General features: G+C 53.9%; 1 protein-coding gene across 2 annotated transcripts; it reads right to left on the bottom strand.

Moving 5' to 3' along the window:
- Positions 1-213: 213 nt before the first annotated feature.
- On the bottom strand, positions 214-10,219 carry TMEM121B (transmembrane protein 121B). 2 transcript variants are annotated; one of them, XM_032473071.1, is made up of 6 exons: positions 8,191-10,219; positions 6,656-6,801; positions 5,544-6,551; positions 5,325-5,402; positions 4,838-4,918; positions 214-4,568 (listed from the first exon to the last, which is right to left on the bottom strand). In XM_032473071.1, exons 5-6 carry the CDS (start codon positions 4,889-4,891, stop codon positions 2,901-2,903), a joined length of 1,722 nt encoding a protein of 573 aa, XP_032328962.1. In that variant the 5' UTR covers positions 4,892-4,918; positions 5,325-5,402; positions 5,544-6,551; positions 6,656-6,801; positions 8,191-10,219; the 3' UTR covers positions 214-2,900. The 2 variants fall into 2 exon arrangements, with proteins under 2 accessions (XP_032328962.1, XP_032328963.1); XM_032473072.1 differs by having other exon boundaries at positions 214-3,632; positions 5,325-6,551.
- Between the last annotated feature and the right edge of the window lie 5,180 nt (positions 10,220-15,399).

Consider the following 15,399-nt stretch of genomic DNA (forward strand, 5'->3'; position numbering starts at 1 on the left):
GCTCTGCCTGAGAAAGCCTGGCCGGCCCCACCCCAAGCTGGGAAAAGGCCAACACCCTTCCTCAAGATCCCACCACCGGGAAGGAAGTAGCCGAGGTGTACCCGCAATGTTAACACGAACCCACAAAATGATGACAAATGTCACAGTGATATTTAAGAGTTTAGTAAGGGAAACCAGGACAGGAAAGATCTTAAAACAAACCACACAGGAAGCTTGTGACAAGTCTCAAGTTTTTTATTTTCAGAACAGAGGCTGGTTATATTTTTAAAAAGAGAAGGAAGAAAAAAACGTGATAAATGCTAGCATGGTGCACTTCCCATCTTCCAGGCTCTGCCTACCAGCTCACTCTCTTCCACAAAAACATGTGCAGTAGGCACCGGGGCACGTCTGTCGAAACTGTCCTGAGAGAGGCTCCAGTCCAAGCCCTCTTTAAACCAGATCAGGAGTCAGGGGCTGAGACACAGGCCCTGCCCGATGTTAGAGGCAGGCGGCTCCTGATCCGACCCCAGGTTCTTCTCCGTGACCCGCACTGTGGACGCAGGCCCGGGGACAGTGCACATCCTGTCTGCTGGACCCACAGGCAGCATCTCCGGTCTGACCCGCACTACAGATGCCCCTAGAAAGCCAGAAAAATGAAGCTTTCGGGGCATTTCTTGTTGTGAATGGGGCAAGGGAAGTAAGTAAAAGGGCTCAAGAAAAACACCAGAAGGGAGGGGCTGACCCCTGAGGACAAGTGCTGGCACCAAGTGTCAGAAGGACGTGCATCCAGGGGCCAGTGGCCTGGCCTCTGCCAGATTCAGCCAGTGCCATCAGTCTCTCGATGTACTGGGGAAGTGGCAGCTCATCAGAACCTGTGCCAGCCCCCAAGAAAGCTCGACAGCCTCGAGATTTCACAGCCGGTCACTCAGTAGGGAGACCACCACCCAAACAGTAGAAAGGGCGAGGGGCGAGGGCCGGGCAGGGGCCAGCCATGGCTCAGACACAGTCCTTCTCAGTCACTGAGATCAGGTAGCAGAGAAACAGCAAAGCTGGAGAGAGGACATGGGGACAGAGGGAGCGGCTCCTGCCCCCCAGGGTCTGGGCCCCAGAGCTTTGACCACATGGAATTCAAAGGGAAAGAAGAGGAGTCCTGGGGGGAGGAGAGAAGGCAGAAAACACACAATTAGTTGCAAAATCCCACCAGCTAACATTGGGCCTGTCGGTATGGAGAGGAGGGCTGGGAGCAGGGACAGCACTGAGGGCAGCTTTGTCCTCCTTGCCCTCAGCCCTCCTGTGTCTCCTCTTCTGTCAACAAGCCCCCAGAAGGTGGGAGAGCCGGGCCCCAAGCGAAAAACTGAGGCCCAGAAAGCAAAAGTGGTGTGTCACTCACAGCTTGTGGGTGACATAGTCAAAGCCACAACCCAGGACATCTGGCTCTTTGTCCACGGTTTACCGCACCACACAAAGCTGCCCAGGCACAGAACGGGGGAGAAACATGGATTCTGACGACCCCCACCCCTGCCTGTTTCGGGGCGGTGGGGAAGAGAGTGAGTACCCCTAGCCTTGCTCCCAGCTCTCCTCCCACACTCCCACCGCCCCGCCGCCGAGATGCCAAGACTGAGGTCCCACATCAAGACTCTACATGGCTACCCCTGGATGTCACCTGTCATCAGCCTTGACGGGAGGCACACCAGGGAGGGGGCTGGGCCGGGGAGGGCTTGCCCACCCCACCCCACGCAGCCTGCTTTTTCCCTAGAAACTCTCAAGACCAGAGCAGAGGACAAGGTCACCCTTTCTGATCTACACCAAGCTCCCCAGGGGAAGAACAGACAGATGGGGAGCTGAATTTCCTTCTCTCAGGCCCATGGGAGACCCAGCGTCACATCTGTCCAGGAACCCCTCCAAAACTATTCTTCTGAGCCAAGATCTGGCCCAGCCAGCAACAAGCTTCAGGTCGGACAGGAGCTGTGGGTGCAGAGGGAGGGAGCGAGGGAGGCAGCTGACGGCTGACCCTCCAGACCCTGTAATAAGTAACACTGGCACCAAACCCAGCTGGATCCAGTGGCCACGGTGAATGCAACTTCTGAGTATTTATCATTTTTGCAAGTGGCATCAGTGCGTGATGCAGCTAAAGTGGAAAGCATGGAGGTAGAAATGCTCACTCACCCAAGAATGGGTGCAGTTTGGTCCTTAGAGTGTGGCCCCTCCCCTCCCCCAGCTGAGAGGAGAGGAGCCGGACTGAGGAAGGTCCTGGGAGGAGGGCAGCCAGGCAGCCCCCAGGAGCCCAGCTCTTTCTGGGAATTCATGGCCTCAGATTCAGATAGGAATGTGTGTGGTGGGGAGAACAAGGACTCCCCAGATCTCCTACTGATTGTGAGGGACACAGGGACACAGGAAACAACACACACCCACACCCACACCCACACACACGCAGACTTCGCATCTGCCATCTGGAAGAAACGACACACACACATTGGGGGAACTGTGGATCCTGGGTCAGTTTCAAGGCGTGGGGCAACGGCCACTACCCATAGCCTAAAAGCAGCTGGCAAGTCCAAGCATGTGGGAGGGAGAGCCCTGGCCCAGCACCCCCTGCCTGGACACCCCTTTCCTCCACCCTCCCCCACAGTGGATAGGAATCAAGGTGGAGGTGGGGCATGCAAGAAGCAGGGGCACCCAGCCCCTTGGAGGCCAGGGTGAGTGGAGGGCTTGGAGACGAGGACACAGTCAGGGAACCTTCCTCGTCACCGCAGCGCCATCTCCCTCCAGGCAGGTCTGACACAAGGGGTTCAGAAGGGCACACTGGCCCTTGGTCCTATTAACAGTTGCCGCCCCAGACAGAGGCTGATCCAACCTGGTGGGAGAAGGTCAGAAGACGGGGAGTGGGGGTCTCCCATCCCCAAGGAGAGCCCCCCAACCCCTCAATTCTGGGCGGCCACAGCCAGGGTGTTCACATAGCCGTGGGTTCCCCCCTCGTCCTCTGAGACGCAGTGGGCCAGCTGGGGGCCTCCCGGCACCTGCGAGGCAGAGGGCGGAGCGCCGTAGCCCGCCCTGGCCCGACTCGGGGACGCCGGGATCCCCGGATCCCAGCAGCCCTCCAGGGCTTCCAGGCCGCGGCAGCCGAGGAAGAAGAGGTTTTTGAGCATGAAGACAGAGAGAGGCTGCTGGTAGCTCACCGCCAGCAGGCAGCGCAGCGCCAGCAGCGGCGCGTCCACCAGGCAGCCGCCCAGCAGGCGCAGGAGGCGGCCGCAGCGGCCCGGCCGCGAAGCCCGGCCCCGGGGGGCGGCGGCGGCGGCGTGGATCTCGTGGAGCCAGAGCACCGGCGAGGCGAGCGCGAGGAAGTAGACGGCGATCAGCAGGTAGCGCAGGTGCGCGGGAAGCGGCGCGCGGCCGTCCAGCATCAGCTCCACCAGGGCGAAGCTGTCCAGCAGGTCCAGGCACGTGCCCAGGAAGCAGCCGGCGGCGCGGTGCTGCTGGGGCTGCAGGAGCAGGGGTCCCGCGGAGCCGGGGGCGGCGCCCGCCTCGCCGATGGCCCGCACCAGGCTGTAGAGCAGCGGCGCGGACAGCGCCATGGTGAGGCGAAAGCCCGTGGTGCCGAAGGGCGCGCGCAGCTCGATGAGGTCCAGGATGGACGTGCCGAGGATGAGCACCACCTTGGGTGTGAAGGCGATGGAGTAGATGAGCCAGGCCAGGTAGGCGAAGGCGAACTCGCCGGCTGCCCCCGCCGCCCCCGCCGGCCCCGGGCCGCCTGCGCCCCCGCGGCCGCCGCGCGCCTTGGCGCCCGCAGCCCCGGCGGCGGCGGAGGCGGCGGCCGGCAGGTGCAGGGGCGCGGCGTGCGGGTGGTGCGGGTGGTGGGCGTGCCCGCCGCCCCGACGGCCCCGGCTGTTCTTGGCGAAGAAGATGGCCCAGCCCGCCGCCACCACCAGGTCCGTGGCGACCCAGGAGCACCAGTACAGGTCGGTGACGGCAATGAGGTACACGTCCAGCAGGCCGCCCTGCGCCAGCAGCAGCGCCACGGACAGCGCCTGGTAGCCCCAGCGGCAGCCCGGGCCGGGGGCGCAGCCGCGGCGCCCACCACCGCGGCCCGGCCGGGCCCGGCGGCCGCAGCAGCCGCAACACGAACGGCAGGAGGGGCCGGGGCCGGGGCCGGGGCCTGGGCCGCCCGCGCCCCCGACGGCCCCGGCCGCCGCGCTAGCGCCCAGGTCGGCGGCGGTCATGCTGCACGGGGAGGTGGGCGTGGAGGCGCGGGAGGCGGCGGGGGTCCCCGGGGGCGCGGCGGGCACCAGCGGCCTGCTGATGCTGGCGCTCTCGTCGTCGTCTTCGCGCTCTGCGCCCGCGCTGCTGCCGCTGCCGCTGCCGCTGCTGCTGCCCGAGCCGCTCCGGCCGCGCAGGAACCGGGGCTGCAGCCGGGCGGGGGGCGGGGCCGCGCGGGGGGCGCCGCGCGCGGGGCGCATTGTCCTCGGCTCCCTCCCGCCTACCCGGCCGGAGCCGCGCGCCGCGAGCCAAGCCCCGTGGCCGGGCGCGCGCGGGCTGCTGCCGACGCGCGGTGACGGTGGCAGTGACGGCGCGCGGGGCGGCCCAGCCGAGAACTGGGGGCGGGGCGGGGAAACCGGGATTGGATTGAGGGCCGGGAGGGGGAAAGCCTGGGTCGGCAGGAGGACGGGTGGGGGGACTCGAGGCGCGGAGTTGGGGTGGGGCGGAGGGCGCCGCGGTCAGAACCAGGAGGGTCGCTGGGGGCGGGATGGGAAGTAGCCGGTGATGTCCCACCAGCTGAGTCCCCGGGGTGTTAGGGACCTGACAGCCTTGGTCTCAGTGTAGACCGTGCCCCAAGCGCGAGATTCAAAAGACAGGCTCAGACCTCCGCAGGCACCAGAGCAGCATTGGCCTCTCCTCTGTCAAGTGGCGTTTTCATTGGGACATCCTGTTTCTCCCTGGGGCCCTTAAAAACCAGTGGAGGAGTCAGGCCATACTGATTACAAGGACCAGGAACGGGAGACTCTTTGCACATATTCGTGTGCCCTGCACTGGGCTCAGTTGGGGGAGGTACCCGTTTCCAGTGAATGGAGCAGTTCTTTGACTATGAATGCTTGAGATGAAAGGAGGGGTGGGGGGGTGGTCCCTGTGGCCCCAGCCAAGTGGGCCTTCAGTATTCTCTGAGGTCCTTAAAGCAGCAAGAGTGGGGCGACAGGAAGATGCACAGCAGAGGAAAGTAAAGGGACACCCAGAGAACCGGCACCCTGATAGAAACACAGGCCCAAAGGTGGTCATGGGGAGCACTGCAGCCTGGCCAGTGGGCGGGAACTGGGCAGCCCTGCGTCTCTAGGTCCCAGCTCGTCCTGACTTACCTCCTGGACTTAGTGCCCGACGGGGCTGGAATCCAGAAGCAGCTCAGGAAGGCAGCAGGCGGAGCCAAGACTGCGGGGCTTAGGAAGCAGGTCTATGTGATGCAAACGCCCAGCCTATGACGCAGGGCAGGAAGCCTGCCCACCCCTTCCTCCTCCTCGCCACACTGAGGCTGCTTGTTCCCTGCCTTCGTTTCTCAGGCCGCCGCGGCTGGGGCTCACCTTCCCAGACGACACCAAACAGGCCGATTGAGGGAGTGGGGCTCAGTGGTGGTAGCGGCTGGTTGCCCAGGACTTGCCCCTGAATCTGCTTCTTGAATAGGGTCGTTTTGAGCTGAACCTGCTTTTCCCAGCCTCTTGGAGTTGTCTGCACAACTAATCCGTAGTAGATGTGGGATTTCGAACCCACAAGCTGCCCCCAGCACACACACGCGTTTGGAAAATTCTGTGGCCGGTCGGCTCTCGTGAGGAGCAGTGCAAGGCAGAGCGGGTTGGCGGGGTGCGCTGAGCTCTGGGGCGGAGGTCTCAGCTCTGCCACTCAGCCCGTGTGATCTCGGACTGGTTACTTCACCTCTTTGAGCCTCAGGTTATCCAGCTGTGAAAAGGGGCCGCTATCTATCTCACCAGGCTGTTGTATTGAGGGAGGTCATGAGTCCCAAGGGTTTGGCCCAGTGGCTGGCATGGAGAATGTTCTCGGTTAACCTTGACTGTTGTTACCATCACTGTTCCATTTAGCTCGTGTCTTACCCTCCCGTGAACATCTACTCCTAGCGCAGGCGGCTGCTAATGACAGTTTTCTGGGCTGGATTCCTTCCTGAGGCCACGTTCAGAGTTCCGCTCCCAACAGCTCTGCACTTGGGTAAACTCCAGGGAGCTAAGCGGCTCTCGTGAGGAGCAGCGGTTCCTGGAGCCGCTCACAGGCTTCACCACGTGCTTCCCTCACGAGCTTCGGCGCTGCCAGCTGGTGCATGGCCTGCCCACCCGGGCAAGGTGGGGAAGAAGCAGCAGGGGAAGCCTGCACTCCTGTGAGCACCACAGCAGCTCCAACAGATGTCAGGGCTGAGCCCGTCCAGGTTAAAAAGCGGATGGGGGAGCTGCCAACTGCTACCGGGAGTGACAGCAGCTGGGCTCCCAGCTCTCCCCTTGAGGAAACACCAGCCAGCAGCTCACCTGAAAGCTGGCCCAGGACTCCTGCTCGAGTTAACGAAGCAGCTGAAGAAGCAGGAGCAGCTGATGAAGGCAGAGAACGGGGTTCCGGAGGGAACGCTGAGAACCCGCCCCGCCCGGCCCCCGCTCACCACCCCACCACTCCAACGCCCCCCGCCTGCTCTCACCCGCCAGTGCCTCCTGAGACAGGTGTCCTCCCTGGTAACTCCGGGGTAACAGCCCTTTGAAGTCATCTTTGCATTTCTGGGAAGCAGGCTTCAATCGCTCAGATTAACTTTTGTATGAGTCTTTAGCCCAATTTTCCTTTTTATTCCTGAGCAAAGAGACCACAGATAATAAGGATGAGAAATCAGGGCGCAAAACACGGTACCTGGTAGTCAGAATGCCGGAGGGGTATCCACTTTGCACTGGGTTGCGTCTGATCTGCCATGTGCACACACACACGTGCATACCATGCACACACGTGTGCGCACACACAGAGCCTTCGCTTCAGCCTGGAGGGCTTGACATAGATGTGGCTAAGATGAGAAGAAGGAAGTTAAAAAGACTTTGTCGTACAGTAAGTGAGTACAGACATGCCATGAGGAACTGGAAAGGGGAAGACACAGTCACTGAGCAGCTCATAAGCACCCGGGTCTGGAAACAGGTGGAGCAGCTGACTTCCAGTCACACAGCCAGTACAGGGCAGAGTTAGGCTGAGATTTGACTCTCAGCCCAGTGCTCTCACCCACCCACAACCTTCCTTTCCATTCTGGGGGACAGGGACAAACTAAGCAGGTTTTCATCCAAAAATTATTTCTCTAAGCACCTGTTAAATGGGGGTGGGGGCACTGGGTAAGGCTTGTTTGGAGACCTGATACCCTGGTCCTCCTGGAGGGGAAAGGCCTAGGTCACTGCCCTCCTGGAGCAGCCGTAGGCAGGCCAGGGGGCGGGCAGACGTCCCAGATCAGCCCAGCAGCACAGGAAAGTTCAGCGGGCAGGGCGGCCCCTCAGCACTGAGCCAAGGCCCGCTGTCCGTGCATCACCGCTGCCCTCTGCCTTCACAGCAGGTACCACCGGGAGCTGTCGGAGGCTGTGTGGAGCCTTCTGGGGGCCCCTGTGGAAAGGCACAGCACCAGGCCGACTCCCAGAAAATGACCGGGGAGCTGGTGAGGAGCCACCCTGGAGCAGGATGAGTCTGCGAAGCTTCAGCCTGTGAGGATGTGAAGCTTCAGGACTCCTCTGAGAGCGCTCTGAAGACAACGCTCTCTGCCCACCACTCAGAGCCCCCAGTCCCCAGAGCCAGGCTGCGCCCACAGGCGTGCAGGACCCTCTGGTGAAGGAGTCCCGGCGTTAGCCCAGACACACTGGCAGAGGCCAAACACCGAAGAACAGAGAGAAGGGAATTCAGAAGAAAACGAACAGAAGCTGGGAGAGAGGTGGGGCACCACCGACCTCGTGAACAGGCACCCGGTGGGAGTACCTGGAGGAGAGGAGAGAGAGAGGGCGAAGAAAAAGAAATTCAAAGAAATAATGCCTGAAAATGCCTCAGATTGGATTTAAAAAAAAAAAAAACAATGAATCTACACATCCAAGAAGCTCAACAAACTCCACACAGGGTACGCACAGAGACTCGCATCCAGACACGTCGTAGACAGCGTGTCAAAAGCTAAAGACACAGAGAAAATCTTGAAAACAGCAAGGGAAAAACTATGTCACATACCAGGGAATCCCAGCAAGACTAACAGCAAACTTCTCATCAGAAAGAGTGGAGACCAGAAAGCGGGGGAGACGCTCTGCAAGTGCCGAAGGAAGAAGTGAAACAAGATCCTTACATCCAGCGAAACTGCCTTTCAGCAGTGAAGGTGACGTGAAGACATTTCCAGATAAACAATACCGGAGAAGCTTGTCGCTGGCACACCTGCCTTGGAAAGAAACTATACTGAGGGAGGCGCTTCAGGCTGGAAGCAATCATTCAGATCCATACACACCAAGAACACAAAGATTGCCAGGAAAGGTCACTAGGTAGGTACTTACGGAAAACAACGTAACTGCATATTTCTTCTCCTTTCTTATCACCTACTTAAAAAGTAATTGCATCTTTTCATCAAATGGTGCAGGAACAACTGGGCATCCACATGAAGAAAGAAGAAGAATCTACACACAGATCTACACCCTTCACAAAAATTAACTCAAAGTGGATCCCAGGCCTAAATGTAAAGCAGATCACGCAGGAGGAGGCCTCGGTGATCCTGGGTTTGGCAATGACTTCTAGATGCAACACCAAAGCTGTGATCTGAGAAAGGAAGAACTGGGAAGCTGGACGTAAAAATGTTAAATGTCTGCTCTGCAAAAGACACTGTCAAGAGAACGGGAAGGTAAACCACAGACTGCGAGAAAATATTTGCAAAGGACACACCTGATAAAGGGCTGTTAGCCAAAGTACACACGAGGCTCAACCACAGGAGGCAAGCGACCCATATAAAAAAAAGGCTCAAAGGAACTTAATAGGCACCTCCCCAAAGAAGACATGCAGATGGCAAATAAGCACAGGAAAAGATGCTCCAGGTCTTACGTCATCAGGGAGATGCAATTAAAACAACAGCGAGGTACCACCACACACCTGACCAGAACCGCCAGGGTCGGGTAAGGACGCAGAACAGGAACCCTCCTCCGTGGCTGGCGGCCATGCAGGATGGCACGGCTGCTTCGGAAGATAGTTGGCATTTTTACAAAACTAAACAATTCTAATGCAGCAGTCGTGCTCCCTGATGTTTACCCAAAGGAGCTGAAAACTCACCTCCACATAAAACCTGCACGTGGATATTTATAGCAGCCTTACTCACAACTGCCAGAACTTGGAAGCAACAGAGATGCCATGCAGTAGGTACATGGAGAAATACACTGGGGAACAGCCAGACAGTGTAAGACTATTCAGCACTAAAAATAAATGAGCTTCAAGTCATGAAAAGACATGGGGGGAATTTAAATGCAGATTACTAAATGAAAGAAGCCAATCTGAAAAGGTCACATGTTGTAGGATTCCAACTGCATGACACTCTGGGAAAGACAAAACCACAGAGACAGTAAAAAGATCAGTGCTTGCCAGGGGTGGCGGGGGGAGCGATGAACAGGTGGCGCATGGGCGACTTTCAGGGCCACTAAAATACTCGGCCTGACACTGTACTGGACACGCACCCCTGTAACTCGTCCAGAGCCACAGACCGCGGCACCGAGAGCGAACCCTGATGTAAACTGCGCTTTGGGCGGTGCGTGTCCACGCGTCTCCTCAGGTGTAACAAACGTGCCGTCTGGCGGGGCTGCTGATGACGGGGGAGGCTGTGCATCACGCACCGGGGGTGCGGCTTTATGGGAAACCTCTGTACTTCCCTCTCGATTTTTGCTGTGAACCTAAAACTGCTATTTTAAAACCTGTCTTTTGAAAAAGGAATTGCATAAAACCATATAATTAGCATCGTGCTGTTGGGCCTTTAACACATAAAAATGTAGTATCTTTAACAATAACAGCACAGAGGAGGGGTGTGGGCACAGCTGTGATAAAATGACAAATTTCTGGTGGTGACTTGAATCCTCTCAGTGAAGAGAACTAGAAATGGTAAACAAGAATTTTGATATAACAAGCTTTATAAATATATTTTCTCTCTGGTAGAGGGAGAGTAGATCTCAGCTTCTTTAAAAGACATAAAACTTTTCTCCTGGTCATATATCCAGAAGGAACCCTACTTCAGGATGACACCTGCACCCCAATGTTCATAGCAGCACTATTTACAACAGCCAAGACATGGAAACAGCCTAAATGTCCATCAACAGATGACTGGATAAAGAAGATGTGGTATATTTATACAATGGAATACTATTCAGCCATAAAAACCGACAACATAACGCCATTTGCAGCAACATGGATGCTCCTGGAGAATGCCATTCTAAGTGAAGTAAGCCAGAAAGAGAAAGAAAAATACCATGTGAGATCGCTCATATGTGGAATCTAAAAAAAAAAAAAACCCAAAGCAAACAAACAAAGCATAAATACAAAACAGAAACAGACTCATAGACATAGAATACAAACTTGTGGTTGCCAAGGGGATGGGGGGGTGGGAAGGGATAAACTGGGATTTCAAAATGTAGAATAGATAAGCAAGATTATGCTGTACAGCACAGGGAAATATACACAAGATCTTATGGTAGCTCACAGAGAAACAATGTGACAATGAATATATATATATGTTCATTTACAACTGAAAAATTGTTCTCTACACTGGAATTTGACACAACATTGTAAAATGATTATAAATCAATAAAAAATGTTTTAATAAAGTTAGTTCATGAAAAGATTAAAAAATAAGACATAAAACTTTTATGTAAAGTAATAATTAGAAAATGTATATTGCAACATATAGAGATATAATATATGTGATGATAATGCAGGTAAAAGGGGGGAGGTGCAGCTCAAGGGGTCCGGACCCCAGTGCCTCCTCCAGGAATAAATAAACAAGCCTAATTATCTCCCCCCACAAAAAAAAAAAAAAACGCAGCACTGAAAAGGGAAGGAGGGAGTGGAAACATATGGGAGCTGCTTTTACATCTTGCTGAAGTGAAGGTGGTATAAACTGGTGTAAATCATAAGCTAAGACGTATATTATTAGCTCTGGAGCAACCACTGATAACTCAAAAAACAGTTTGAAAGTCATTAAAGGAATTAAATGTTACACAAGAAAATGATCAGTCAATGCCAAAAAAAGGAAGATTTTTTTTTAAAAAAAGAACTTCAGATTTCAAGGCATTGAAAAAAATTAATAGCTGGATTAAGCAGCACATGAGACGTAACTAAAGAGACAATAAATTTAATGACATAGCAAGTTCTGTCGAAGGCAGCAGACAGAGCTGGGGGCTGTGATGTGTGAGAGAGAGATCGACTGACAAGGTGGAGGGACTGGGGAGGTCCAAAGTGGGCCCAACAGAAGTTCCAGGAGAGACATGAAAGGGTGAGGACAACACAAGAAAAGAAATTTTGGCTGAAAAAGTTCTAAAACTGTGAAAGAAATTCTCCGATCCACAGATTCAGGAGTCGCAGCGAATCCTGCAGGATGAGTGAAAATAAACACGCTCCTAGATGCTTGGACGGGAACCTGGAGAGCGTCTGAAGCAAACGATCTTCAGAGAAACCAGGTGGCAAAACGAAGGACAGCAGGCAGACCGACAGCGGATTCTCGTCAGAAGTAGCAGAAGCCAGAGAGCAATGGATGGTTAAAAAAAAGAAGCTAAACAGATCAGTGATCACTGTAAATGTCCTTTTAATAACTGAGATCATTGGCTTAGATTTTTTAAAATTCCCAGCTATATGCTTTTATAAGAAATATCTCTAAAACATAAAGACAAGGAAAGATCGAAAGTGAAAGGCTGAAGAAAAAAAAATGTGTATTTTTAATGCATTTATGTAAACAAACCAAGCAAATAGTAACTTTAAAAAGCTGGCATGGCTATACTAACATTAGAAAAAATAAACCTTATACCCAAGAAAATGATCAGAGATAAAGAACTTCCCCAAATAACAAGGGACAGTGCAGCCTAGTAGTTACGAGCACACAGCTGGAGCCAGACTAACCGGCTCCAAGTACCCGATGCCGCCACTCAGAAGCTGGTGACCTTGGTCAAGTTACTTAATGTCTCTGTGCTCAGTTTTCCCATCTGCAAAATGGGGGCAGTAATAGCCCCTACTTCATAGAATTGTTATGAAGGGTCAGTAAGTTAACACAGTGAGAGCACTTAGAAAACACTGGCATGTTGTACTGTCTAAACACTTGCTGCTGTCAAAGGGCCAGGTTCCAGAAAGACATCGTAATTCTGAACTTGTGCCTACACAATAACACAGCTTAAAAACAAGGAAAGCAAAGTGAGCAGTATTATCATGAGAAACTGGCAAATACCTAATTACAGTGGGGGATACAAACACATGTCTCAGTAATCGACAAATCAAACCGGTAAGATTTTGGTAAATACATACACAAGTTTAAACACATCATTAACAAGCCTGACCTAATGGCTGAATATAGAACTGTATGCCTGAAAAATCAGATACTATACACAGTTTACAAGTACTATGCGCAACATTTATAAAACCTGACCATGTACAGGCCTCATTCCTTGACTTCAAAGCAATTAAATTAGGACACAGTAACAGAAAGGTCACCAACCACTCCCCAAATATTTGGAAACTTTAAAACATACTTCCAAGTAACTCACACAAAGATTAGAAAATATTTAGAACTAAATGATCATGAAAATACTGTTGTCAGAATGAACGGGGCACAGCCAAAGCAAACCTCAGAGGGAAATTTTTAGCCATAAATGTTTCTGTCACCTCCCCCCAATTTTTTTTATGTTACAAAAGCAGAAAGACTAAAAATTACAAGCTAAGCATCCAAACTAATAAGCTGGAGGAAGAATAATGGAGTAAATACAGTAAAAACATAAAGAAGGAAATACTAAAGATAAAACAAATAATAAAACCTGATAGTTAAATACACGAAGATCTGACATGATTTATTAAGAAAAACGAAAGCATAAATAAGCAATAACAGGAATGAAAAAGAGAGCTAACCACAGGAACAGATTTTTAATGATGAGACTACTATGAACAACGTTACACTATTTGAAAACTTAAAGAAAAGTGGAAAATTTCCTAGAAAAATATGACTTCCCTAAACTAAGCAGCAAAATCTGAATGTACATTTAATTATTAAAGAAGTTGAATCGGTAATTGAGTCTTCCCCTGAAAACTTACTAGGTCCAGATGGTTTTGTGTGTTCCACCGACATTCAAGGCGCCAATAATCTCACTGTAAACAAACTGACCCACAAAATTGGAAAAGACAGAATGTGCCACCATTTATTTACAAGGCTCACAGAACTGATATCAAAACCAGACAAAGGCAGTAGAAAAAAGCTTAAATATATAGGCCAGTCTCATTTATGAACACAGACAAAAAACTCCTAAACAAAATTCCAGCTCATAGTGACAGCAACATACAGCAAAACCAGCTAGGTTTTATATCAGGAATGAAAGGCAGAGTTAAAGACGGAAAAAGAAAAATCTATAAATGCAGTTTACCAAATGAACAGATTACAGGAGAAAAACATTCATGGTCAACTCAACAAACATACAGAAATAAATTTCAATATTATTCATGAATTTAAATAAAACTAAGCAAATCAGATTTCCTTTGTCCTAGTGAACAGTGGTATGGCAGCAGGGACAGGCTGGATGCTGCCGACTGACCCGGTTTCCTTTCCCCAGGGACAGAGGAAGACATTTCCATCCTGTTGGGAGTGGCACTGGACGCGGGCCTGGCCAGGGGACAGGGACAGGGACAGGGCGCTGACATCCAGGCCAGGTCTCGCCTGACTCCCTCCATGGTTATCCCTCCCCCTCCCTCTTCCACTGTGACCTTGGGGACCATGTGTTCAAGGTGACAGCATCACAGATGGAAGGTGCCTGGACCCCAGAGTCACCACCTGGAGGGGAAGAAGCCAGGAGCAGCCCCTAGCAGGAGCAGGAGCAGGAGCCAGCAATACACGTGCGATCCGTGCAGCCGTATTTTCACACGTGTGCCGTGTTTCTCTGTGCTGCTTTGTCCCATTGGCGTGTGCCCTTCCCTCTGCCAGCAGAGCACTGTCTTCATTCCCGTAACCTTACAAAAATGTCTGAAGTCTGACAGGGCCAAGTCCAGGGCCAAGTCAGGGACAACGTCCTCCAAGACGAGGCAGGTTTTCATTCCGCACCCTGGGGCCTCGTGGAGGCCCAGCGGGCATTTGCTGGGGGAGTCAGTGAAGCCGAAGCAGGACGTTAGAAAGAGCAAAGGGGAAAGCAGACAAGAAGGGCCCCCCCCCCCCCCGGCCAAGAGCCGTCCGGGACTGCTTAGGCTGTCCTGGCAGGAGCGCGGGCCACAGCGGGAGGAGTGGGGGAGTTTCAAGCGAGACCCCTCTTCTCTGCCTCCCAAAAAAGAGAAAATGACAGAAGGCTTTTGGAACCAAGAGCTGGAGGCGGCGGGAAGCAGAAGTTGAGCCCTGACAGCCGCAGCAGTTCACAGCCGGAGACAGCCCTCCCCCTCCACCCCCGGAGAAGCTGCCAGGAGCCCAGGCAGAGAGCAGGCGTCCCGCACGCCGGCCTCGCGCACGCGCTCAGCACCAGGGAGGCGACAGAGAGAGTGGGGTAAAGCTCTTCCAGCTGAGCTATTTTAAAATTCCGCCCTCAGGGCAGCATCCTGTTGCTACGGCAACCCCAGCTCCGCTGGGAGTCCTGCTCCCCGCCTGCTCCCCTCCCGCCTCAGCCCAGAGGCGTCCTCAGGAGGCCAGAAGCCTCCCCCACCACGGGGAACACGGAGGAACTGCCCTGTGTGGGGTGAGGACTCAAGACCCAAGGGAACACCTGACGGTTCAGTCCTGTCCCAGGCCAGTCGCGGGCTTACTTCCTATTCAGAGTGACTCACAAAGTCTTGTTTGTATTCACTTGGCTCCATCAAAACACAAAAGGCAACATTTTCACTCAGTCAGGGCTGAGCCATGAGGCAGCTGGTGGTGGGCTGTGTGGTCCAGGGTCCAGACAAAGCCCCTGAGGAAGAGCCTGGTCCTGCCCTCGGCCCTGCACCTGCTTTCCAGCCCCGTCCGGGATGGCTCCTGCCACGTCCAGGAAACCAACGAGTGAGAAAGGAGACAAAGGGCCGCCAAGAGAGCGACTGCCAGGTGGGGGCAGAGCCGGAGGCGGACGCTGTCCCCACCCCTGTCACTTCAGCCTGGAGCTCTGGCACACCCCTCCCTCCCACTCCTCCCTTCACTGTCACTCCGCCTGGCGCGCTCGGCCTCCTGGGCCCACGCAGGGCTCACCTGGGCTGAAGCCGTGCTTGGAGGAAGGGCAG

This window comes from Camelus ferus, chromosome 34 (assembly GCF_009834535.1).
Source record: "Camelus ferus isolate YT-003-E chromosome 34, BCGSAC_Cfer_1.0, whole genome shotgun sequence".
NCBI lineage: Eukaryota > Metazoa > Chordata > Mammalia > Artiodactyla > Camelidae > Camelus > Camelus ferus.